Source organism: Scylla paramamosain, chromosome 21, assembly GCF_035594125.1.
Source record: "Scylla paramamosain isolate STU-SP2022 chromosome 21, ASM3559412v1, whole genome shotgun sequence".
In the NCBI taxonomy this organism is placed as follows: domain Eukaryota; kingdom Metazoa; phylum Arthropoda; class Malacostraca; order Decapoda; family Portunidae; genus Scylla; species Scylla paramamosain.
The window spans coordinates 677,024-704,624 of record NC_087171.1 but is presented as its reverse complement, the minus strand read 5'-3'; the positions used below and the strand labels follow the sequence as shown (position 1 = coordinate 704,624).

The window sequence follows — 27,601 nt, the reverse complement described above, 5'->3', positions numbered from 1 at the left end:
TTTGAGGCATTGAACAATACCAAGTTTGCTCTGCCCCAATCAGAAATTTTAGAAAGATCAGAAGTCAAGCTTTCTGTGGCTTCCCTGCGTTAAATATTTACCTCCTGAAGGGTTGGACGTCTATGAAAAGACGTGGAAAAGTGCAGGGTGGTATCATCAGCATAGGAGTGGATAGGACAGGAAGTTTGGTTTAGAAGATCATTAATGAATAATAAGAAGACAGTGGGTTACAGGACAGAACCTTGAGGAACACCACTGTTAATAGATTTAGGAGAAGAACAGTGACCGTCTACTACAGCAGCAATAGAACGTTCAGAAAGGAAACCTGAGATGAAGTTATAGAGAGAAGGATAGAAGCCGTTGGAGGGTAGTTTGGAAATGAAAGCTTTGTGTCAGACTCTATCAAAAGCTTTTGATATGTCCAAGGCAACAGCAAAAGTTTCACCAAAATCTCTAAAAGAGGATGACCAAGACTCAGTAAGGAAAGCCAGATCACCAGTAGAGCGGCCTTGACGGAACCCATACTGGCGATCAGATAGAAGGTTGTGAAGTGATAGATGTTTAAGAATCTTCCTTTTGAGGATAGATTCAAAAACTTTAGATAGGCAGGAAATTAATGCAATAGTACGGTAGTTTGAGGGATTAGAACGGTCACCGTTTTTAGGAACAGATTGAATGTAGGCAAACTTCCAGCAAGAAGGAAAGGTAAATGTTGACAGACAGACAGCTGAAAGAGTTTCACTAGGCAAGGTGCAAGCGCGGAGGCACAGTTTCGGAGAACAATAGGAGGGACCCCATCAGGTCCGTAAGCCTTCCGAGGGTTTAGGCCAGCGAGGGCATGGAAAACATCATTGCGAAGAATTTTAATAGGTGGCATGAAGTAGTCAGAGGGTGGAGGAGAGGGAGGAACAAGCCCAGAATCGCCCAAGGTAGAGTTTTTAGCAAAGGTTTGAACGAAGAGTTCAGCTTTAGAAATAGATGTGATAGCAGAGGTGCCATCTGGTTGAAATAGAGGAGGGAAAGAAGAAGAAGCAAAGTTATTGGAGATATTTTTTGGCTAGATGCCAGAAGTCATGAGGGGAGTTAGATCTTGAAAGGTTTTGACATTTTCTGTTAATGAAGGAGTTTTTGGCTAGTTGGAGAACAGACTTGGCATGGTTCCGGGCAGAAATATAAAGTGCATGAGATTCTGGTGATGGAAGGCTGAAGTACCTTTTGTGGGCCACCTCTCTATCATGTATAGCATGAGAACAAGCTGTGTTGAACCAAGGTTTAGAAGGTTTAGGACGAGAAAAAGAGTGAGGAATGTACGCCTCCATGCCAGACACTATCACCTCTGTTATGCGCTCAGCACACAAAGACGGTTCTCTGACACGGAAGCATTAGTCATTCCAAGGAAAATCAGCAAAATACCTCCTCAGGTCCCCCTAACTAGCAGAGGCAAAACGCCAGAGGCACCTTCGCTTAGGGGGATCCCGAGGAGGGATTGGAGCGTTAGGACAAGATACAGATATGAGATTGTGATCAGAGGAGCCCAACGGAGAAGAAAGGGTGACAGCATAAGCAGAAGGATTAGAGGTCAGGAAAAGGTCAAGAATGTTGGGCGTATCTCCAAGACGGTCAGGAATACGAGTAGGGTGTTGCACCAATTGCTCTAGGTCGTGGAGGATAGCAAAGTTGTAGGCTAGTTCACCAGGATGGTCAGTGAAGGGAGAGGAAAGCCAAAGCTGGTGGTGAACATTGAAGTCTCCTTGACACAGACCCTCTACTAAGTACAGGCGTGGTCAAAAGTGTACCATTTTGCATTCATTTTCATTGTGTTTAACTTTTGCTCAATATGAAGTGTGGTCTGCTGACAGCCTCCTTACAGAATAGAGAACAGATAGTGTGTCGGTGGGTCAGAGGACTTAAAGACTGAGAAAATGTCAAAATGTTCGATGCAGTGAAAGTCAATAGAGAATGTTACTCGACTTTTGTCCATGCTTGTACTCGTATTGCTTTTTGTTCCGAGGCCTCATAACTCCGCTTCCCTCATTCCGCCGCATTCAATAACTGTTCCGCGTGCGTGCGTCAGCTGTGATGTGTTGCAGTTTTTCATCACCATATTTCACGAGCTCCGCGCCCCTTCAGACCTTGTGAAGCAATAATTTGTGTGAATTCTGACACACGCGATACCAAATTTATTGTCGGAAAAAACATGAGCTTGTAGCAACGCATCATCACCACCCCTACAAATTTACGTACATGCATACATACCTTCTCTGTTCAAAATTACACATTGAACTTAAGCTTCAACATTTAGTGACATTTATTAACTCAGAGGTTCTTAACTGAGCAAAAATATAAAGACACTAATAAGAGCAACGGCTACTTATTTTGCTGCCATTATCTTTCGAAATTAGAGCATGGACTTACGCTACAACATTCTATTAAACTCAGGAAGCCAAGGCAGTGGAAAGGTGAATGGCGTCATCAACCTTCATCAATTTCTCACGTGTGTTTAGCGTAGTACCTTATGGCATTTCCTTGGGACGACCTGTTCACCCTATGGTAACACGTTAATTATTCTATTTCATCCGCAGGAGCTGTGTTCGGAAATAGCGGTGATTTACATTTACTGAAAGAGGGAGAAAATATCACCTCGGAATGAGGAAGATTGTTCACTTATTCGCGGTCTAATTGTTCTTTAGCTGTGGTTAGGTTTGGCTGGTCAGGTCAGGAGTCTGTAGGCGTTGGTTGGACGCGAATACACAGTTATTGAGGTGATTAAAAGTACTCCTGTAAAATGCTACGTGGCATCATCAAAGCGAGGGAGGAGGGAGGAAGGGGGGGGAGCGAGCCCGAGCGACCTTGAAAACAGCTGAGAGATGATGCCACGTAGCATTTTACAGGAGTACTTTTAATCACCGCAATAATGTTGTATAATGCTTATCGGTAAATTGCATGCTTTTTAACACCTCCGTTGCTCCGTGTTGCCTGCTGCCACCACCCCTCCCCAATCTCTCTCTCTCTCTCTCTCTCTCTCTCTCTCTCTCTCTCTCTCTCTCTCTCTCTCTTCGATTGCCACAAAGCATCACGCACTCATCCCTTCTCTCCGATGAGTGGTGACTGGCAATAAGCTTATCTCAACTGTGGATGAGTGCAATTGCGGGGAAGTCAGAGCTGCCTGGGTGGTGAGAGTCTTGTCAGGATGTCTTGCAGATTTGTATATTCTCAGAATATTCCCACTTGATGAATTCTTAGTAAGTGTGGGCACTTCCGGGGCTTGTGGGCAGAAGAGAAGCCTCAGCTCGGGTCATGGTGGACCTGGATGTAGGTAGTAGCCAGTGGCGACTCGTCAATAGGGATTGCGAGACTGCAGCCCCCCCAGTGGATTTCTAGGATTCACGAAAATAATGTTTATTTATGTTTGACTATCATTCACATGAAAACACCAGTTTTCATATGTTTATATGGAAAAAAAATACTGCAAAACAGTGAGGAAGTACGGAAATTATTTACTATTTAATGATACCAAAGCGGGGAGAAATGGGGAGAGACTTCCCAGGCATAATGGCGAGTGTGGACTGCATCCAGCGCAGTCTTGTCTCGGTTGTTGTGGCTAGGTGAGTGTTCTTGCGTTGGTCTTATTTTCGATCGTGTTTTTCAGTTTGTCAGGGATGGAGAGGCTAAATGCACTTGCCATGATTTCAATAGAGAAGATTTCTATGAATAATATGCCAGGTTTAAATGAAAAAGTTATTGATCTGTTTGGACAAAACAGAAACAGGAGAATGGACTTCCTTTTCAAATAGCCTAAGCTAGCACTAAGGAAGTCAAGCATTTACTGTTAGAATAAGACCTAAAGAATTAAATAATTATCTGTTTATCTTTATAATCTATCAATCAATGGTATGTTAGACAATAACAATAAAAGCATTTAAGATTTTATTTGTCTGAATGTGAGACAGCCCCCCCCCATCAGTAACAGTCACGAGCCGCCACTGGTAGTAGCTGTGGTACGGTGTGAAAGCTGGTGGTTTTGGTTGTGGGACATTGAGGTGTCACAGCCTGATTAACTGATACGAACCTGTTATTGCTAATATAAGCACTGTGAATCCCTTTCACTGTGGTTTGCTGCTATCACAGTTATCCCAATATATTACTGAGCTGCCTTATGAGAAAGTTTGGTGCTCTTGAGTACAACTTTATCATGGTCATCTGCTTGTGGGGAGTTCTTAAGAACTGGCATAAGGATAACATAAATGCATCAATCTTGACTAGCTAAATTCTCACTATGCTTATTATGTTCTAAAACTATAATTGTCATATAATATCAGTGTTATTGCATAGGTTAATTTGAGTGAGTCTCGGGTTTACAGTCCATTTCCCCTGCTGATGAAAGTTGCATCCCATCTGAGTACAACACTCCACCACAGCCATTGCCACCACCACCTGCTATCTCCATCTCCACTGCCACCACCGTGCCAGCCAGGCCAGAGGCATGGGATCCTAATGTTCAAGATAAGTGATTCCACTATCTGTGGCCTGGCCATGAACACTGTAGCCATAAGTTCTGCACATCATAAAAGGCAGTTAAAAGGATGTATTTTATCCCACAACGAAACAAGAATTTCAGGCTGATGTAGAATGATAGATTGACAATACCTTAAATAGTAATTTAATTCAGACTGATTTAATTCAGATTATGGTAATCTTTTGATCAAAGCAAAGTTCAAATAAAATTTTACCAAGTTGTGATTAGTAAGAACCAAGTCCAGTTTTTGGCAGTGTTTATTATAATTAATTGTTTTTGATGATTATAACTGTACACACTCCATTGAGCAGATGACCACAGCTTGTAACTGTGGATGCTTACAGCCTGGTGAGGACTTTACTGCAGATCACCGTGTTATGTAGAGGATCTTTTAATTTTACACTTGCAACTATTAGAGCTGCCTGCTGCTGACTGTCGATTATGAAATTCTCTCTCTCTCTCTCTCTCTCTCTCTCTCTCTCTCTCTCTCTCTCTCTCTCTCTCTCTCTCTCTCTCTCTCTCTCTCTCTCTCTCTCTCTCTCTCTCTCTCTCTCTCTCTCTCTCTCTCTCTCTCTCTCTCTCTCTCTTCATCTGGCACCACTACCATTGTTATTTATCATGTGTTACAAAGGATATGTTGTGGGTCACATCCATATGCCTGTTATAGATGATGGAAATAATTTATTGTGTGTGTCACCAAATTTGGGAGCAGTAGAACATATCCGCTATCAGTGCAAGAAGTTACTGATGTAGATCCTTGCAAATCAGGAATTGCTTATGATTTCATGATGTAAATATTTATGCTTGGAAATTGATCAACACATCTCTTTATTTTCAGGTCTAGATTCAGAAGCAATGAAGATGAACCCAGGAGTGCCCCCTTATATGGTAAATAAATTTCATGAAGATATTTATTTACTTATTTATTTTTCTATCCTGTCAAAAAAAAAATCACAAACACCACATTAAGGAGGGGATGACAAAAGATTACACCTCTATATATTTTATATTATTTTTACATAAGTAATTTGAAGGGAACTGCATCCAGTTGCCATATATGTATTTATCTTTTTATTCAATCTCACCAAAAGTATATAGGTTTGATCTTCGTTTCTGTTGAACTAAATAATTGTAAATGTATTGTCAGGTGTACCACATGCCCATGATGTATGGAGGGTTTGGGGACTACAGCTACAACCCTCACTGGGTCTGTAGCATTCCTGTGATGCCTTCCCCTGCTACAGTAGAGGAGGGCAAGCAGACACCCTTGATGCCAGGTTAGATACGTTGTGTTGATCATTTTCAACTTCAGTAGTATATTTTCACCTGACAGCTTTTTTTTATTTCAGATATACATGATATCACTTACTCTTCTACTAACTTTTTGAAGGCTGTGTAAGTTGAAAGGATAATTGTTTTTGAAGTGTATAATTACATTAAACCTTTATTTTTGTGTAATGACTAATCATAGATGAGGAAGAGCATATCACAATATCCAAAAGTTGCCATATCTGTGGATTCATTCTCATATTTTGCTTTCAACATCATGAAACTGATGTACTGAATACAAATAAATTAATTATACCCATGAACAAAAGAAAAATATCTGTCAGAGTGAGTGCCAGACACATGATGTAAAGCCACGGTAAGCCTGCAGCATGAGGCACCAATAATATTTTGATTACCTTATATTGCCACTTTTTTATTCGATGCAATTCACTATGTTACACTTTTATGGATTATTATATCTAAACTAAGTTATGTCAAACTTTTGTTCTCTGTACCTTGTTATACAGTGAAGAATCAACATCACTGCTTGCTCATAGATGAGATAAGAGTTGAATATTTCTAATGTTACTTTCTGGAATATATGCAGGAACAGATGGGTATCAGCAGATGGTGGCTGTTGGGGGCTGGGGACAGGGGTAAGTGGGTGATATGCCTCCCCAGTCGGTGCTCTGCCCACCTTCTGCAGCGAAAGGTTATCCTCCTTTGCTGCGAGAGCCGCCGCTCCCTTTTGTGAGTTGGATTAACAGCGTTTGAGTGTTGGAATAGTGTGTCAAGGTATGGGGATGTTGCTTCAAAACTTCATCAGTGTGTGCCACCTGCTTTATTTGGGTCATTATTTTTCTCTGAGTGATGGTATCTCTCTTATGAATTTTTATTTCTTATCTCCACCTCTATATCTTTGTTTTGAGCAGAAAATAGAGATGTGGTGATGGTGGTAAGTGGTTAATTGTTTTTATTTTGCTTCTCCACTTCATTGGGCACTGTGAATTAACACCAAGGTAGAATTTAACACTTAAAAGATTCCACTACTGTCCCATGTCTTGCTTTTTTTATTATATTGAAAGAGAAAGGAGAGAAAATTTGGCTCCTTTTTTTTGTGCACTGCATTGCAGCTCTTACAAATTTTTATAATGCGGAAAAAATTATATATGGATTTTTTTTTTTTTTTTGTTAAGGGGGGGAAGTAGTGAGTGAGATTTATCTAAAGAAAGGAAGTTTGACAGGAGTTAGTATTGTATTTTAATGAGTAGGAAGCAAAAATATTGGTAATAATAAAAGAACAAAACCATCAGTCAGATTTGGATAGTAGTCTATTAAAAGAAATAAGATAATGGTTTATAAACATTATCTTGCCAGCTCGTAATTAGGAAAAATTTTGAAAAGCAAGATTATAGAAACATAATGTGTGATGATGATATCTTTTAATGATTTTCTTACATGGTTTTTGGTGTGAGATTAACAACCCCTGCTCTATATTAAGAATTTGCATGTTTCTCTAACACTGATATACTGATAATTCCATCACAATAAAAGGAAGATAATTCTTGAAAAAAACTGCAAATTTTTGTGTTTAAAGTTATTTCCTCAAACTTTCTTGAGGGCATGGGCAGAGTAGAAGACTTCTTACATGCTCTTGTCAATTTATTCTCTATTCCAGTCACCTTTCTCTCTCTCTCATTAACTATATTCGGTTTTATTAAACAGTATGTGATAAAGTATTATTTATCTTGTACTCTATATAGACATACAAAATCAGTTACCTAATTTGAATTGCAAGAATTTATCCTGTTGACTTTACTCCTGGGACTTCACATGGTCTTGCCCACCTCAGAAGAGGCAGGAAGGAGTTCAGGAACTGAGATGTTCCATAATGATAAAGTACTTAGTCAGGAGCAAGTGAAGACCTGTTATGACCACTTTTTAAAAAGAATAAGCAAGATAAAGGATTTTTAAATTGATAATTTGGTCCATCAGTATATATTTCATTAATAAACATGATATGCTAGCCTGCTAACACACATGTTGACCACTCCTATATAAATACTGATAGCCTTATGAATATCTTGTGCAAATGAAGAAATGAGTCCAAGATGATGTCAATGATTACCTGTGTACAGCAACCTGAGGGCAGAGACGGAGGGAAAGATGGCCCACCTTTCCACCACCATCACCCATGGGGCCGGGGCCGTGGTGGACCCCATCACCAAGGGAGGCACCACTATGTTGCACATCAGTACTCAAATAATCATGGCAACAACTTTCATGGTAAGCTAGAACAAGTTTCTCTCTCTCTCTCTCTCTCTCATTTAGATTACATTCTATATACATATAGCTAAGGGGTGAAGTGGTGAAGGAATAATTACTCTTGGCTTACTGATGAGATGACCCAAGTTTGAATTCTGAGCCAGATAAAGACTATTTCGACTTGGGAATATGTACAGGATTTAAAACTCGGTTATTTTGAAAGTCAGAAGCCCTGCTTTCAGTCCTAACAAGACACTTTGAGCCAGTGTGGTATGGTATTTGGCTTGATCCTTGTCAGTGAATAGGGGAGGCCTTATCCTGTAGTGAAGTGAAAAATCCAACAGCCCTACATTCTTGAGGGAGTGTGGAACTTACAGGTGGAAAGCAAAGTGATAATTTTTCCCTTGCTTTGTACTGTATCTCTTCCTCTACCTCCTTCACTTTCCTCTTCCCTGCTCTTTCTTTTTTCAACCAAGTTCATTATACAAACATGCTAAAGTGAAGTGTGAATTATTTTTTTTTTCCCCTTCTATCACTACACACACACACACACACACACAAGTGGATAAATGTACAGGTATATTAATGGCAGGCAATTTAATACAAGTAAAATACAGACTTATGCTTCATTAGAAGTCAAAATGTAAGATAAACAAAAGAGGTGAAGAAAAATAGAGGATGATAGTGATCAAATTAAAGGATTAGGGAAACTCTCTCTCTCTCTCTCTCTGTCCCTGATCTCATTAAGTGATCTCAGCAAGTGTTTCCCAACAGCATGTCATTGAAAATCTGGACCTGTCCGGGCTGGTGAAGGACACTCATTGGCAGTGGGTGGCAGTGACAGACTCTAGAGCAGTACATCCTGCAGGACTGGGCCATGAGGCCACTGAAGGACACCGCTCATTCTGCAGGAAGAGAGTGGCTGTAAGGAGCAGTACAGGAGCCCAGAGAAGGAATGTTGTGTGGGGGAGAGAGAGAGAGAGAGGTTATTTTTTTTTTATTTCTGTATTTTTTTTTTTTTTCCTATATCTTCTATCCTGCTTTTTTCTGTTATTCTGTTAGAAATGTTTTTTTCAGCTTTTCTTGTTCTTTTTTGTTTCTTCTACCTTTATTTATTTATATTCTTTTCTGATGGAAGATACATTATGTTCAGTGTGTGCCAAGGTGACACCACTCTCCACCTCACCTGGGAACATCACCTGCAACACCCTCTCATCCCAGCCTCACCTAACAGCCATCAGTCATCAACTGCTGCCTTGTATATAATAGTTTTCATATAACCTTCTGTCTTCTGTATCTTGAAGTGAGTAAAGAAAAAAAAAATGGAGTTGATGTGGTTGGTCATTGTCCTTGGGGAAAAAAAAATGGAAAAAAAAAAGACGAGTTGATGTGGTTGGTCAGCAGTGAAGGAACGATGACCTATGACGTAAGTCTATATATAGACCAAGTTTAAGATGCAATTTCCACATAGAGGTCCCGGGTCAGGGTGTCTATAGAATTCTGACCCTCCCTGACTGAAGGGAGAGATGTGGCCTCTATGTGCAAATCACAGCTTAGACTCTGACCAGGTCCTTCCTTCACTGCTGGGGGAAATTGAAACCAACCACATCAACTCTTTTTTTGAGCTTAAGGCAGATTACAACAAAATTTTTATTCTTTCAACATGACAAGCAGTTTCTGAAGTTTGCACATGCCTTTCCATGCAGAAAAAAGGTTGCTGGATGCTGGAATTGAGAGTTTCCCAGCCTCAGGACAGCAACACCACTAGACCACCGCCCACAAGTGTTGGGCTGATGTGTAGCTCAGGTTCTGCAACATTCAGCAAAGGCCACCCACTTCTCCACTTCTATCAGGACTCCACTTGCACTTTGAAGACACAGTGTTGACAGAGCTGAACAGAGCTGCATCATTTTCACTCTATGATGGCCCAATTCAGTCATAACACTTCACTTGAGGACAGTTGACTGGCACCAGGGTTTGTCCTCCACTCCATCCATGACGAATGAAGACCCAATTCTGCCGAGACTCTGTTGGGTTGACCGGCACCAGGTTTCACCATCCACTCCATCTCCTTCAGCACGGCTTCAACTCCTGCCAGTCCATTGCTCTCCACTCCTACACTGATCACCTGCTGGTCCCTCCTGACTCCCCAGGCTTCAAGGGACTGGTGGGCAGGGCTGCAGCATGAATTAACTGTCAAGACATGGGTGAGGTGGGGTGGCCTAAGCTTTCTTGCATCAAGGCAGCAGCAGGCAGTCTTTCACTCTCCTGCATAAATCCTGCAAGCAAATAGTTCTTAGTGATACACTCTGGATAACCTTCTGTAGCTACAGAACCTATACATGATCAAAACAGTATTTTTTTTATGTAGAAGGGACATTGGCCAAGGGCAACAAAAATCCAATAAATAAAAAAAGCCCAATGAGATGCCAGTCCCAGAAAAGGGTCCAAAGCAGTGGTCAAAAACTGAAGGATAAGTTTCTCGAAACCCTCTTGAAGGAATTCAAGTCATAGGAAGGTGGAAATACTGAAGCAGGCAAGGAGTTCCAGAGTTTATCAGAGAAAGGGATGAACGATTGAGAATACTGGTTAACTCTTGCAATAGAGAGGTGGACAGAATAGGGGAGGAGGGGAGGCATTCAGTTAGCAAGATCAGAAGAGCAGTTAGCATGAAAATAGTGGAAGAAGACAGCTAGAGATGCAACACTGTGGTGATGAGAGAGAGGCTGAAGACAGTCAGTCAGAGGAGAGGAGTTGATGAGACGAAAAGCTTTTGATTCCACCCTGTCTAGAAGAGTGGTATGAGTGGAACCCCCTCCCCCAGACATGTGAAGCATACTCCATACATGGATGGATAAGGCCCTTGTAGAGTTAGCAGCTGGGTAGGGGGAGAGAGGGTGAGAAAAACTGGCAGAGATGTCCCAGAACACCTAACTTCTTAGAAGCTGTTTTGGCTAGAGATGAGATGTGAAGTTTCTAGTTCAGATTATAAGTAAAGGACTGACCGAGGATGTTCAGTGCAGAAGAGGGGGACAGTTGAGTATCACTGAAGAAGACAACCTTCCAGTTGTCTGGAAGGTTGTGTTGAGGATACAAGTAATTTTCTCATGGTATTTAATCTGGAAATAACTAGGTAATTCATAAGATAAATACATTTGTGTTTAGATAAGAAATGGGTGTGCATGTATATGGGGACTTGATATAAGTATTTAAATACATAAAACAAACTAATGAAGATCATATATGTAATTTTCTCATGGTAAGTAATCAGAAAATAACTAGGTAATTCATAAGTTATTTTTGTGTTTAGATGAGAAATGTGTGTGTGTGTGTGTGTGTGTGTGTGTGTGTGTGTGTGTGTGTGTGTGTATGGGGGCATGATAGAAGTATTTAAATAGATAAAACAAACTAATAAAGTTAATATAAGTAATTTTCTCACAGTAAGTAATCAGAAAATAACTCTAGGTAATTCATAAGCTAATTACATTTGTGTTTAGATAAGGAATGGGTGTGTGTGCACGTGGAAAGTTGATAGAAGTATTTAAATGAACAAAATAAATGAGGGTGATGTAAGTAATTTCCTCATGGTAAGTAATCAGAAAATAACTAGGTAATTGATAAGCTAAATTCATTTGTGTTCAGATAAGGGATCGGTGTGTGTGTGTGTGTGTGTGTGTGTGTGTGTGTGTGTGTGTGTGTGTGTGTGTGTGTGTGTGTGTGTGTGTGTGTGTGTGTGTGTGTGTGTGTGTGTGGGGACTTGATAGAAACATTTAAATGAATAAAACAAACTAATAAAGGTGGTATAAGTAATTTTCTCACAGTAACTAATCAAAAAATAACTAGGTAATTCATAAGCTAATTACATTTATGTTTAGATAAGAAATGGGTGTGTAAAAGTAAAGGACAGACTGAGGATGTTCAGTGTAGAAGAGGGGGGCAGTTGAGTGTCACTGAAGAAGAGGGGATAGTTGTCTGGAAGGTTGTGCAGGGTGGTTTCACCAGCGTAGGAGTGGATAGGACAAGAAGTTTGGTTTAGAAGGTCATTGATGATTAATAAGAAGAGAGTGGATGACAGGACAAAACACTGAGGAACACCACTGTTAATAGATTTAGGAGAACAGTGACTGTCTACCACAGCAGCAACAGAATGGTCAGAAAAGAAACTTGAGATGAAATTACAGAGAAAAGGTAGAAGTCGTAGGAGGGTAGTTTGGAAATCAAAGCTTTGTGCAAGACTCTATCAAAAGCTTTTGATATGTCCAAGGCAACAGCAAAAGTTTCACCAAAATCTCTAAAAGAGGATGGCCAAGACTCGGTAAGGAAAGCCAGAAGATCACCAGTAGAGCGGCCTTGATGGAACCCATACTGGCGATCAGATAGAAGGCTGTGAAGTGACATGTTTAAGAATCTTCCTGTTGAGGATAGATTCAAAAACTTAGATAAGCAGGAAATTAAAGCAATAGGATGGTAGTTTGAGGGATTAGAACAGTCACCCTTTTCAGGAACAAGTTGAATGTAGGCAAACTTCCAGCAAGAAGGAAAGGTAGATGTTGACTGACAGAGCTGAAAGAGATTGACTAGGCAAGGTGCAAGCACGGAAGCACAGTTTCGGAGAACAATAGGAGGGACCCCATCAGGTCCATAAGCCTTCCAATGGTTTAGGCCAGCGAGGGCATGGAAAACATCATTATGAAGAATTTTAATAGGTAGCATGAAGTAGTCAAGAGGGTGGAGGAGAGGGAGGAACAAGCCCAGAATCGTCCAAGGTAGGCCAGCGAGGGCATGGAAAACATTATTATGAAGAATTTTAATAGGTAGCATGAAGTAGTCAAGAGGGTGGAGGAGAGGGAGGAACAAGCCCAGAATCGTCCAAGGTAGAGTTTTTAGCAAAGGTTTGGGCAAAGAGTTCAGCTTTAGAAATAGATGTGATAGCAGTGGTGCCATCTGGTTGAAATAGAGGAGGGAAAAAAAGAAGAAGCAAAGTTATTGGAGATATTTTGGGCTAGATGCCAGAAGTCACAAGGGGAGTTAGATCTTAAAAGATTTTGACACTTTCTGTTAATGAAGGATTTTTTGGCTAGTTGGAGAACAGACTTAGCATGGTCCCAGGCAGAAATATAAAGTGCACGAGATTCTGGTGATGGACGGCTTAAGTACCTTTTGTGGGTTACCTCTCTATCATATATAGCACAAGAACGGGGTTTGGAAGGTTTAGGTTGAGAAAAAGAGTGAGGAATGTATGCCTCCATGCCAAACACTATCACCTTTGTTATGCACTCAGTATACAAAGACGGGTCTCTGACACGGAAGCAGTAGTCATTCCAAGGAAAATCAGCAAAATACCTCCTCAGGCCCCCTCAACTAGCAGAGGCAAAACGCCAGAGGCACCTTCGCTTAGGGGGATCCTGAGGAGGAACGGGAGTGATAGGACAAGATACAGATATGAGATTGTGGTTGGAGGAGCCCAACAGAGAAGAAAGAGTGACAGCATAAGCAGGATTAGAGGTCAGGAAAAAGTCAAGAATGTTGGGTGTATCTCCAAGAGTCAGGAATACAAGTAGGGTGTTGCACCAATTGCTCTAGGTCATGGAGGATAGCAAAGTTGAAGGCTAGTTCACCAGGATGGTCAGTGAAGGGAGAGGAAAGCCAAAGCTGGTGGTGAACACTGAAGTCTCCAAGAATGGAGATCTTTGCAAAAGGGAAGAGAGTCACAATGTGCTCCACTTTGGAAGTTAAGTATTCAAAGAATTTGGTAAGAGTGTTTTGTATGTAGAAAAGGATGATAGATTGTTGGGAAATGATGTTATGGGTGTGGTAGAGAGCATGTTTGATGTAGGAAAGGATGTGTGCTTGTAGTGGGGATGTTCACATGTAGGAAAATGGTGTAGAAGTGTTGTGTTGGTGAGTAGGGGACAGTAGTGGGTGTAGGTAAGAAGTGGGGAGAGAAAGAAGATTAGTTATTATTATTATTATTAATTTTACTTATTTATCTTATGTCTGGTTTACATGTGTGTGTGTGTGTGTGTGTGTGTGTGTGTGTGTGTGTGTTCAAATCTCCTCTTACTGTCTAATTATTTTGTTTATCTATATATGTATCTATGTTTGTAATCTGGCTTTCTATTTATTCACCTGTTTGTTTATATTATATATTTATTTGTCTTTCTTTTTTTCCATCTATCTATCTATCGCACTGTACTTACCAACCTGTTTTGTCTGTCTGTGTCAATATGTCTACTCATTTCTACACTAGCTAACCTATCTATCTATTTATCTATCTATCTGTCTGTCTATCTATCTATCTATCTACCTATCTGTCTGTCTGTATATCTATCTGTCTATCTCCCTATCTATCTGTCTATCTATGCAAGACTGATGTTTTTTCATGTGTCTGTGTTTGTCTTTTAAATACTTTTTGTTATTGGTGAGATTGTTAAGTTATTTGTAGTTCAAGTAATTCACCATAACACTTACTAGTTATCATTATTGTTACTATAATAATTCTACAATTTCATAGTTTTCCATCAGACTTATTACTTAATTTTTACAGCAAGTTAATAAAAATTAGTTAAACGAGGCCTCGAAGGATTTTTAAGAATTCTTTGTTTGTTGTTATTGCAATAGATTGTTCTTGTATCATATCATCAGAACTTAACTACACTACTTCATTCCATCTATGTATTATGACTATATAAACTAGACTGCACATATTTTCTTAAACAATTCTCATGCATTTTTTTTCATTTTAGCATGTGCACAGTGAACAGAAAATAGGAGTACACATTTTTTTCACAGCCACTCAAAAATGCCACACACATCACACACAAATTGTGCACTTCACATTCACTTCTTACCTCAACACCTATACATATAATTTTAGATGCAGCAAATATCTTTACATCTCCTTTACCCTTCAACAAATATTTCAGCAGGAAGAATCTACAAACTGTACTGTTTTGGTGCTTTGGTATATATATAGATAGACAGATAGACAGATAGATAGATAGATAAATAGATAGATAATGTGTGTGTGTGTGTGTGTGTGTGTGTGTGTGTGTGTGTTGTGGTGCTTTGTTATATAGATAGATAGATAGACAGTGTGTGTGTGTGTGTGTGTGTGTGTGTGTGTTGTAGTGCTTTGGTATATACATAGATAGATAGACAGATAGATAGATAGATAGATAGATAGATAGTGTGTGTGTGTGTGTTGTGGTGCTTTGTTATATACATAGATAGACAGATAGATTGATAGACAGATAGATACATAGATAGATAGATAGATAGATAGATAGTAATAATAATAATAATAATAATAAACGGTTTATTATTTAGGCAGTTAACAAACTGAAAATGTACAGAGGGGGTGGGGAAATACTTAACATTAATCCTAAAGGTAAGTCTAATCTAGAAGGGACTACTGATTGATGGCTCGCACCAGATAGTGTGTGTGTGTGTGTGTGTGTGTGTGTGTGTGTTGTGGTGCTTTGGTATATACATAGATAGATAGATAGAGTGAGATAGATAGATAGATAGTGTGTGTGTGTGTGTGTGTGTGTGTGTGTGTGTGTGTGTGTGTTCGTGTGTTTGTAAGGATATGTAGATAGGTAGATAGATAGAATAGTGTGCGTGTGTGAGAAAAAAAAGGCTTGCTAATCCTCTCCCAGAAAATAAACAAATAAATAAATAAATAAATAAATAAAAAATAAGGAATAAAAAAGTGTTTTTAAGAGTCTGTATTTGTGGTCTTAAATAAATATATCAAACTCTTTCTTGTTTATTTGTAATGTAAAACACTTTCATTAAATTCGTGTGCTGATGTTTAATTTTTTTTTTCCTAGTAATGTTACCGCCAAGCGGGTGAAAGTTGTTGTGCAAGCGAGTTTGTCAATGAGGACGGAAAGGAGCTGGAGGTGAGGGCAAGGACAAAGACAAGGCCTAAGTCAGCGAATTTCTTGTACGGTCGGTGTTGAGGTAGTGTTGATGTAAGGAGATGAAGGATGCTTGTTATGACATGAGGCTAAGATGAGGCTGGCCTTATCGCTGTCGCTAATGGATAACGATGGACAGGGTAGGAACCCAGGCAGTAACTGAGGACGATAGGGACACTTTGCTGAGGACACTCATGCAGGGAGGGCGTGTATCGGTGCAGAGAGAGAAGTAGATAGACCTACCTAGAGCACCTGTCAGAAAGGGCGTGCGCATTACTTAACGATTACCTCAAGACCCAAACACGTAAGTGTAACAACTGTCTGTGTAAGAATACATTATCCTATAAGTAACGTGCAGAATCATACCTGTATTACACAAATTATTCATACAGAATATTGTCTATGATCATTAATGTATGTCTTCAGGTTTTGACCAAATTCAAGTGGATCCAACTGGATTCAATCAGATACAATAAATGATTCGTGTCATCGTGTGGGTCTGAATCAACATTCGCCGCCTGCTGGCGGAAGTCAAAACGTACTTTGACGCACGCTTGAGGTAGACAGTGCTGTGTGACCTGAGAAGGCACCCTGGAAGCAGCATCAACGCCGGACACACGGAGTGGACGTCACCCCTGGCAGCAGACATCACAAGAAGAGATGAAAGGTCCCCAACCAGGACTGGGTAGTGTGCGTGTTCATTCGTGTTTGTGGTGACGCACGGAGCGGCAGGCAGCAAGCCTGCCCGTGGGAAAGCTGGGGTAGAGAGTGTGTTCCTTCATGTGTTGGCAGTGGCGCACGGAACGACGGGCAGTCACCCTACTCCTTGGAGGAATGGGTAAGGAGTGTGTGTTCGTTCGTGCGTTAGCGGTAGCCATGGAGCAGCGGACGTCCTCCCTACTACTCCGAGGACTGGGTAGGGAGTGTGTTCATTTGTGCGTTGGCGGCGACGCACGGAGCAGCGGACGGCCTCCCTGCTCCTCCAAGGACTGGGTGGGGAGTGTGTGTTTGTTCGTGTGTTGGCGGTGACGCACGGAGTGGCGGATGGCCAACCTGCTCCTCCAAGGACCTGGGGAGGAAGGGTGTGTTCGCTCGAGTGTTAGCGGTGGCTCATGGAGCGGCGGGAGGCAAGCCCGGCCCTCCAAGGTTGAGGTAAAGTGTGTGTTCGTTTGGGTGTTGACTGTAGCTCACGGTGACCCACAGAGCCACTGACGGGCTTCTCACTCCCTCCAATACCAGAGGGAGAGGACCTGCTTTGGACTCAGATGTGGGGGCAGGAGCGAATTATTGCGTGAAGAGGACCTGGTTTGGACCCAGACGCGGGCAGGAGCGAATTATTGCATGAAGAGGACCTGCTTTGGACCCAGACAGGGGGCAGGAGCGAATTATTGTGTAAAGAGGACCTGTTATGACCCTGACGGGGACACGAGCGAATTATTGCAAAAAAAAAAAAAAAAAAAAAAAAAAAAAAAAAAAGTTCAAGGACTGAGTGTTGCTGAAACAACCACCAGAGACTGAGTTTGTTTGCTTGCAGAGGCAAGCACCAGGGACTGAGGTTGTTTGCTTGTAGAGGCGAGCACCAGGGACTGGGTTTGTTTGCTTGCAGAGGAAGCACCAAAGACTGAGTTTGTTCGCTTGCAGAGGCAAGCACCAGGGACTGAGGTCATTTGCTTGCAGAGGCAACCACCAGGGACTGTGTTTGCTTACAGAGGCAACCAGGGACTGAGTTTGTTTGCTTGCAGAGGCAACCAGAACTGAGTTTATATACTTACAGAGGCTACCACCAGAGACAGTTTGCTTGCAGAGGCTACTACCAAGGACAGAGGTTGTATACTTACTGAAGCAACCACCAGAAACTGAGTTACTGAGTTTGTTTGCTTACAGAGGCAACCACCAGAGACTGAGCTTGTTTGCTTGCAGAGGCAACCACCAAAGACTGAGTTTGTTTGCTTGCTGAGGCAACCAGAACTGAGTTTGTATACTTACAGAGGCTAACACCAGAGACTGAGTTTGTTTGCTTGCAGAGGCTACCACCAAGGACAGAGGTTGTATGCTTACTGAGGCTACCACCAGGGACTAAGGTTGTTTGCTTGCTGAGGCTACCACCAGGGACTGAGGCTGTTTGCTGGCTGAGGCTATCACCAGGGACTGAGTTTGTACGCTTATACCAGGGAACGAGTTTGTATGCTTGCAGAGGTCAGACACTATCAGGAAGAAAGCTTGTGTGCTGGCAGACACCAGACACCAATAGGAACGGAGTTTGTGTACTTGCAGGGATCAAACATTATCAAGGAGTAAGCTGGTGTGCTTACAAAGACCAGACACCACCAGAGAGTGAGCTTGTGTGCTTGTAGGGAGCAGACACCCTCAGCGACTGAGCTCGTGTGCTTGCAGGGAGCAGATACAATCAGGAAGTGAGCTTGTGTGCTTGCAGGGATCAGGCTCCATCAGGGAGTGCATTTGTATGCATGCATAGGCTAGACACCACCACAGGGTGAGCTTGTGTGCTTGCAGGCATCAGACACCATCAGGGAGCGAGCTTGTGTGTGTGCTTGCAGGGATCAGACACCATCAGGGAGTAAGATTGTGTGCTTATAGAGACCAGAATTCATCAGGAAGTGAGCTTGTGTACTTGCAGGGATCAAGACACCACCAGAGGTGGTTAGACACCACCAGAGGGTGAGTTCGTGTGCTTGCAGAGGCTAAATACTACCAGGGAGTGATTTATGTGCTTATGGCTGTGTGCTTACAGAGGACAGAGGCGAGATGCTATCATTGGTTGCCTGCAACAACGCTCAAGCGAGGGGTTTGAGTGTCTTGGGATCAGACACCTTGCATGAACAAGAGAGGAAGCAAGGTCACTCCAGATGGATTCTTAATTCTTGGAGCCGAACTGGACGTAGTAGACCAGGGGGAGGACAAGGATTCTTCAATGCTTGCATGTGAACACCGAGTCACGGGAACTTCACCAGGGGGAGCACATCGTAAGAAGAAAGACCACTAGAGATCCTGACATCTTTGAATGCTAACCTTTAAAACTCTGTGGTCACAGTTATGTCGTTATGCACATCAGCCTGAGGACTGACACGGTGGTAATGAACAAAGAACCTCCATGAACTGAGAACTGGTGTGATGCTGAGGGTATGAAACTCGTTCTTGACCAGAGATGAGGGTGAAACCTGTCGTAAATGTAACATACTGACGGAGTTGGAAACATGTCCAAGCTTTCCTAACCGATGCCCAGTGACCACCGTGTGGTTGCAGATATCGCCAGTCGGTACTGTACATAATGATGCCTCGCCAGTGGTGTGAATGACTACGTTACAGAGTTTTTCCCCTGCAGCTTGAACCCAAACGTAAATGTCGGGGTTTTTACACTCATTAACGTAATTGCTTTCCCACCATGTGCCGTTGTCTAGTTCAGGTATTGATCACATTGAATTGTTAGTCAGTTGATCAGGTGAAGAGACTTATCTGCTATGGAGAAAGACCATGTGCACAACTCTAACTCATTCACTCCTGAGAAAAGGGCCAACGGTTACGAACTCTGTTGGGTGACGCTGGGACTAAGTGAGTTTACGTAATATGTGAATTTCAAGCGAAGCCCGACAAGGGGAGTGTTACCGCCAAGCAGGTGAAAGAAGTTGTTGTGCAAGCGAGTTTGTCAATGAGGAAGGAAAGGACCTGGAAGTCAGGGCAAGGACCAAGACGAGGCCTAAGTCAGCAAATTTCTGGTACAGTCGGTGTTGAGGTAGTGTTGATGTAAGGAGATGAAGGATGCTTGTTATGACATGATGCTAAGATGAGGCTGGCCTTATCGCTGTCGCTAATGGATAACGATGGACAGGGTAGGAACCCAGGCAGTAACTGAGGACGATAGGGACACTTTGCTGAGGACACTCATGCAGGGAGGGCGTGTATCGGTGCAGAGAGAGAAGTAGATAGACCTACCTAGAGCACCTGTCAGAAAGGGCGTGCGCATTACTTAACGATTACCTCAAGACCCAAACACGTAAGTGTAACAACTGTCTGTGTAAGAATACATTATCCTATAAGTAACGTGCAGAATCATACCTGTATTACACAAATTATTCATACAGAATATTGTCTATGATCATTAATGTATGTCTTCAGGTTTTGACCAAATTCAAGTGGATCCAACCGGATTCAATCAGATACAATAAATGATTCGTGTCATCGTGTGGGTCTGAATCAACCTTCATCGCCTGCTGGCGGTAACAAGTAATATAAATAAAACTTCAATATATTTCAAGCGTTATTTAAGATTTGCCTGTACACAAATATGAAGTTGATGTGTTCACTATTACAGGAACTTAAAAAAATAACAAAATAAAATAAAGTAAATAAATAATAAAAATCTAAATCTATCATAATTACCTACCCAGAATTTCAAAGGACAAATAACGAGATCATTTGCAATTCCAATGAAAAAATAAAAAAATAAAAATAAATAAATAAATAAATAAATAAACAAACAAAAATAAATAAATAAATAAATAAATATCAATAAACAAACTATCCTAACATTAGCATCACCACACAGTATAATGAATAAAAAAATAAAAAATAAATAAAATAAATAAATAAATAGATAAATAAATAGATAAATAAATAAATAAAAATAAATAAATACATAAAAAAGAACAAATAAATAAATAAGACTATCGTAACATTAACATCATCTCAAAGTAGTCAAGAATTAAATTTAAACAACATTTATAATTTGTGTTCCTGCTTGTACTAAACACTTAAATTCGGGATCTGCACTTGTGAGTTTGTGTTTCCAGAAGTTAGAGTGCATTTGTGGTGCCCAGCCCTGCTACACACTGCAAAACTAAGAGAGAGAGAGAGAGAGAGAGAGAGAGAGAGAGAGAGAGAGAGAGAGTTACTATGTATACGAAAAAATATCAACTAATTAAAAGAAAAATTATGACATCAAGTTACTGCAACAAGATTTTGAAGCTTTTCTGATTACTGCAACAAGATTTTAAGGCTTTTCTGAAGGTTCTAAGAGGTAAAATTATGAAACAATTAACTGCATCCATTACGTAATTGACGTGCGGTCCGTGAGTCCCTAGAGAGCACGGGAACGGGTTTCACAGGATTTGTGGTTCGTGAGTACTGTACACACTGTAAACGTAATCTATTTTTCACTTTTTGAAATTTATTCGGCATAATGAAGATTATACCTTACATGTATTGTTTCACACCAGTCAAGTACAATATGACATGCTGCTGAACATACACAATACAGTAGTAGTAGTAGAATGTTACAAAAATATTGAGGTGAACTCTAAATGTCATGAAATTTAGCTACCAAATAGTTAGAGAGAGAGAGAGAGAGAGAGAGGTAACCTAACTTAACCTAACCCAACCCAACTAAACCTAACCTAACCTGACCTGACCCAACTGACCTTCTGTGACCCCTGGAGTCCACCGACGACTGATTATCCACACTGGGGGTCCTTCTTGACACCTGATAGTCATGACCACCACCAGCAGTAGTAGTAGTAGTAGTTGAATGGAGGGACTTGGGGCTCTCTCCTCGTACCCTGGTGGTGGTCATGATGGTGGTGGTGATGGAGGTGGGGGGGATGCGGGGCTAACCTGGTGCTGTGGTGGGAGAAGCTGCGACCCCCAATGTCATAGAACTTGATTGAAACATGCTTTGCCTGCGGAAGTGGTGCTGGTGGTAGTAGTAGTAGTAGTAGTAGTAGTAGTAGTAGTAGTAGTAGTAGTAGTAGTAGTAGTAGTAGTAATAGTAGTAGTAGTAGCAGCAGACTTGAGTATTTATATCCACCACCCTAGAATAAAACTTAGTAATTTTGTAACACATGATCTCCCTCTCCTAAATCCAAATTGTTGCTTTATCAATATTATTATTATTATTATTATTATTAATTATTAATCAATTATTATTAATTTATTAATAATAATAATAATAACAATAATAATAATAATAATAATAATAGTAATGGTAATAATAATAATAATAATAATAATATTGAAAAAAAGATGCAATTGTAAAAGTATATTACAATTACACAAACAGGTAATTACATGAAGATGAATATTCTAAAATTGCCTTTTGTTACCAATTAAAAGAAAATAAATAAATAATGATAATAATAATTACTTTCCTTGTTACAAATTAAGTGAAAAAATAAATAAATAATAAAAATAATTACTTTCCTTGGCAGATTAAAGGAATAAATAAAATAACAAAGAAAACAAAAATATGACAAAATATTAACAATAATAATAATAATAATAATAATAATAATAATAATAATAATAATAGATGGAATATTTATCTGAGAATATTAAACTAAACAAACAAACAAACAAACAGACAGACACAAAAAGACAAACTGGCAGTGAGATTAAATGAATGGAGAGAGAGAGAGAGAGAGAGAGAGAGAGAGAGAGAGAGAGAGAGAGAGAGAGAGAGAGAGAGAGAGAGAGAATAATAATAATAATAATAATAATAATAAAATAATAATAAATAAATAAAAATATAAAAAAAATCAATATTTTTTAACCTTAAAGGAATCAAATTTGTCATTCCTTTACATCCTTCTTCCTCTTTCTATTAATTTTTCTTCATTATTTATCCTTTTATTAATTTTCTTCCTTTCTTCCTTTCAATCTTCTAAAATGACCTTGAAAACTCCAGTCAGCTTCTTCTCTTCTTCTTGGTCAGGTCACTTCTGTGGAGCAGTTGGTTTAGCTCCTCTTTGGTGATGTGACCTGCAAGAGGTCACATCAGGATCCCTTCCCCCTAAAAATGTCAAAAATACACACGCACACACAAAAAAAAAAAAAAATTAAAAAATTAAAAAAATAAATAACTGAAAAATATTCTAATTTATCCTAAAACACACAAAAACATCCTTAGTTATTCCAAAACAACCAAAAATACCAAATCAACCTAAAACATCCAAAAACACAAAAACACACACAAAAAACCGTTAGTTATTCCAAAACACCCAAAAACACCCAAAAAACTTCCAAAAAACACCCAAACTCCCCAAAATAACCTTATCTAACCCAACACCTCAATACACCCTTATCTACCCCAAAAACACCCCAATACACCCTTATCTACCACAAAAACACCTCATTACACCCTTACCTATCCCAAAAATACCTCAATAAACCCTTATCTACCCCAAAAAACACCTCAATACACCATTATCTACACCAAAAAACCTCAGTACACTCTTATCTCCCCCAAACTGCCCAAAAACATCCCAAAACACCCTTATTTCCCCAAAACCCCACTAAAATACCCTCAATAACCCACCATGGCCCTTGCTAGCCCTATGTTCCTTATGGTGGTCGTTTTGCTTCAGCAGGGACAGCAGCTCCGCCTCACCCACCACCCTCTGGAAGCTCCGGTCTCCCTGGCTGGCGTCTCGGAACTTGCCAGACCGGATAATCAAGCGCTCTAGTTTGCGTTTGGTCCCTGCTCTCTCCACTGTCCACTCGTCAGTGCTGGCTGCGGTGATCAGGCAGAGGACAAGGACTGGGGACATTTGGCCCGTGCGGTGGCAGTGGTCCTGGGCTTGGAGGTCACACTGTGGGTTCTGTTTGGGTCGGGTCAGGTCACGTTAGGTTGGGATGTGAAAAAGTGATGAAATGTGAGTAATCTGACGGAAATGTGTGCGTATTTTGTCTCAGAATGCAATAGAACACACACTCACACAAAAAAAAAACCTCCAAATGTACCTAAACACCACAAACACACTCAAATACAGTCAAACAACACCCCAAAACACACAAAAACACTCCAAACATACTCACACACCACAAAAACACTACAAACACATCCCAAACACTCAAAAAACACCCCAAAATACACAAAAACACACAATAAACACAAACACCACCAAAAATATAAAAAAAAACACCCACAAAAACACCCCTACACTCCCACAAGCACACACAAACACCCCCCCCCAAAAAAAAAAAAATCTACCACGAACATCCACAAACACCACAAACACACCCATAAATACCCGAACACCTCAAAAACACACAAAACACACACACACAAAAAAAGCCCACAAACACACCCTTACCCCCACAAACACAGCCACACACATCCAATAAATAAATAAAATAAATAAATAAATAAATAATTAAATAAAAAATAAACACTATCTGAATAATAATCACAAAAAAATAACATTAAAAAAATCAGATAAAATACCAAAAAAACAAATAAATAAATAAAATTAAACACATTTATCTACACCAAAACACACCAAAACACACAAACATACAAACACTCCAAAAACACCACAAAACCCTCCCAAACACACACACACACACACACACAGACACACACACACACCTTCGACACAAACGCCTCCATGTTGCTTGTGAGAGTTGCCGTGTACAGTGAGAGCTGGAGGGGAGTCACTGGGGTGTACACAAGCAACTCTCTCTTCGGTGGAATGTCCGAGTTTACATCTCTCTTCACCTGCCGCTGAAAAAAATGTGCTGGGAATCTGTGGGGAGGTGTTAGCTTAGGGTAGGGTAGGTTAGGGTGTGGTTTGCTTGGGTTACATTAAGTTAGGTCAGGAGAAACACCCTTGAGAACCCTGCTACCTGTATTTAAAAGGCTGTAGTTGAAGTTACTGTGGTTTTAAAGGGTGTTTTTAAGGTTCCAGTGACAGATTAACATTTCTGCATTACTGACAGGAGAAACACCCTTGTTAACCCTGCTACCTGTATTTAAAAGGCTGTAGTTGAAGTTACTGTGGTTTTCAAGGGTGTTTTTCAGGTTCTAGTAACAGATTAACAACATTTCTGCATTACTGACAGGAGAAACACCCTTGTTAACCCTGATACCTGTATTTAAAAGGCTGTAGTTAAAGTTACTGTGGTTTTCAAGGGTGTTTTTAAGGTTCCAGTAACAGATTAACATTTCTGCATTACTGACCGGAGAAACACCCTTGAGAACCCTGCTACCTGTATTTGAAAGTCTATAGTTGAAGTTACTGTGGTTTTCAAGGGTGTTTTTAAGGTTAACATTTGTATATTACTAATGAGAGAAATACACTCCCAAACACACCCACATCTCCTAAAACCCAAAACACACCCAAACCTATGCAAAACTCCCCAAAACACTCCAAACACACCAAAACACACACAAACCAACCCAAACAGACACCAGAACACACTCAAACATAATAATTATAACTATAATAATTAATAATAATAATAATAATAACCATTCCTTTCCTGTCTTCTCCACTCTTTCATTCCTATCATGCCCTAACTCAGTCAGTATCACTTGCATCATCTCATACCTGTCTCTGGCATACTTCACACACTCCAGCACCACATGCACTCATAGGGTATATCATCTGGACCTGCTGCCTTGCCATTCTTCTGCCTTCTCACACACCTCTCCACTTCATCCCTACTGATTCTTTCATCCAATTCATCTGCATTCTTCCTTTCCAGTGTTACACATCCTTCTCTCACACTAAACATCTCACCTACCCCACCTACTTCTTCCCAGAACCCTTTGATTGCCTCCCTGATTCCCTCCTTCTCTGTTATAACTACACCCTCCACTTTTAGATTCTCCACACCAACACTGCCTGACATATTCTCACCTCTCATGAACTTGTACCATTCACGGCCACCTTCCATACCTTTCTCCCTTAAAGATTGAATCACACTCCTTTCACTCTTCACTTTAGCACTCATTATCATTCGTCTTGTGAACCGCTGCTGCTTCACATACGCTGCCCGTGCATTCTGATACTCATTCTCTGCCTCATCGCTTTCATGCCTCTTTTTCCTCAGCCATCTACACTGTCTACTCATTCTCTTTCGCTCCTTCCTAGCCGCTCTGATTTAATCATTCCACCATGGTTTACATACATTTTTTCTTCTACCTACTTTCACAAATCCTATCTGGTTCTCAGCAGCACCCCTCACGTCCTCAACCAGTTTCTCATTCAGACGCTCCACGTCATGCACACTTCCGTCGTCCCAGCTTCTCTCACTCAGTTCAACCTGAAAATTCTCCCACCCTACATCTCTCAGTCTCCACTTCTTTTTCTTACTTGCCACTTTCACTTCATTCCCACCCTGCATCAAGCACTCCACAACCAGCATGTTGTGATCAGACACAATATCAACCAAACCATCCTCATCTATCCACATATGCGACACAATTTCACGCATTCTTCCATTCACCAACACGTAGTCAATTGCCAACTCCTGCTCTCTTGCACTCCGAGTCACACGCCCCTCAGCCAAAGAAACATTCAGATTTTCCAGCCCCAGTTCATCAAGGAACTCTCCAAGCATTTCACCATTCCTGTTCAACTGTTCCCCCAGTATTCCCACATGTGCATTCATGTCACCCATAACTAGCACTCTCTCCTCTCCATGCTCTCTCACAACTTTCTTAAGTATGTCATACTTCCTCCTATTTTCCCTCTCTGCTCTTTCACTCATGACAGTCATGTACGCTACCACCAATACCACCTTCTCTGGTCTGCCACAACCATCCATGCATTCCACTCTTACTGCAAGCACATCCTCACTACTTGTACACTCCCCCACATCAATCTCCTCTACTTTCAGTCCTCTTTCTTTCTTGTAGAGTAGGGCTACGCCTCCTCCCAGTGTTTCCTGTGCCTTACGCCCCTTTCCAATCATAACATACTCGCATCCCTCCATTCGTACATCATCTCTCAGGTGAGTCTCAGTGAGCCCGACTAAGTCGAACCTCCACTCCCTGAGCTCCTTGCATACATCCTCAAACTTGCCCACACCCCATCCTCTCACATTCATACAGCCAATCTTCACACATTTACTTGCCTGGCTAGTCTCTTTTCTTCCATATTCGCTGACATCAGTGGGTCCTCCTCGTCATGCCTCGTCCACACAACACACCTGTCTCGCCCTCATCCACTCGGCCAGTCGACGTCCTAGCCTCTCATTCCCGTTGTGGTTGAGGTGGACCCCGTCTCTCCCGAAGAATTTGTCCTGGTCGAGGATCCCATCCATGTCCAGGAAGCTCACGTTGCTCTTCTTCCCTGCCATCCATTCCATTTTGACCTTCATGAGTTCCATGCATATCTTGCGGTTCGTTTCTCTTCTGACCTTCTCATACTGCACTCCTTCCCGTGGGCGCCGCAGGACCCCCACCACAGCCACACACATCTTCTTTTCTTCTGCTGCCCTCACTGCTTCTATCATCTTGATCTTGATCTTGATGGTACAGGTGGCACAGGATCACTCCTGAGCCAGGCCTTTGGATCGGCAACTCCTGTAGAAAGGGGGAAAAAAAAAAAAAGAGAAACGAACAGCATCCTCTATCCTAATTGTTCATACACCTGGCACGCCACATTCTCTCCAGAAACTCTTTCACCGCCTCAATCATCCTTTCATTGGCCTCTCTACCCAGTCCCAGCAACAACACCATCCATTCCTTTCCTGTCTTCTCCACTCTTTCATTCCTATCATGCCCTAACTCAGTCAGTATCACTTGCATCATCTCATTCCTGTCTCTGGCATACTGCACACACTCCAGCACCACATGTTCCACCGTCTCATCCTCTCCCATGTCACA

At 41.0% G+C, this 27,601-nt stretch overlaps 2 protein-coding genes across 7 annotated transcripts; one reads left to right on the top strand and one right to left on the bottom strand.

Moving 5' to 3' along the window:
• The first annotated feature begins 3,451 nt into the window (after positions 1–3,451).
• Positions 3,452–9,382, top strand: LOC135110845 (uncharacterized). The gene is made up of 7 exons (XM_064023435.1): positions 3,452–3,605; positions 4,362–5,404; positions 5,664–5,793; positions 6,393–6,535; positions 7,924–8,071; positions 8,825–9,035; positions 9,204–9,382. The coding sequence occupies exons 4-7, from the start codon at positions 6,399–6,401 to the stop codon at positions 9,314–9,316; spliced, it is 609 nt and encodes a 202-aa protein (XP_063879505.1). The 5' UTR covers positions 3,452–3,605; positions 4,362–5,404; positions 5,664–5,793; positions 6,393–6,398; the 3' UTR covers positions 9,317–9,382.
• Positions 8,633–27,246, bottom strand: LOC135110846 (lymphocyte-specific helicase-like). 6 transcript variants are annotated; one of them, XM_064023437.1, is made up of 7 exons: positions 26,848–27,246; positions 24,356–24,512; positions 23,303–23,585; positions 22,539–22,746; positions 21,411–21,668; positions 9,745–10,329; positions 8,633–8,955 (listed from the first exon to the last, which is right to left on the bottom strand). In XM_064023437.1, the coding sequence occupies exons 1-4, from the start codon at positions 26,880–26,882 to the stop codon at positions 22,673–22,675; spliced, it is 549 nt and encodes a 182-aa protein (XP_063879507.1). In that variant the 5' UTR covers positions 26,883–27,246; the 3' UTR covers positions 8,633–8,955; positions 9,745–10,329; positions 21,411–21,668; positions 22,539–22,672. The 6 variants fall into 6 exon arrangements, with proteins under 6 accessions (XP_063879507.1, XP_063879506.1, XP_063879508.1 ...); XM_064023436.1 differs by having other exon boundaries at positions 8,633–10,329; XM_064023438.1 differs by having other exon boundaries at positions 8,633–10,227.
• Positions 27,247–27,601: the final 355 nt, after the last annotated feature.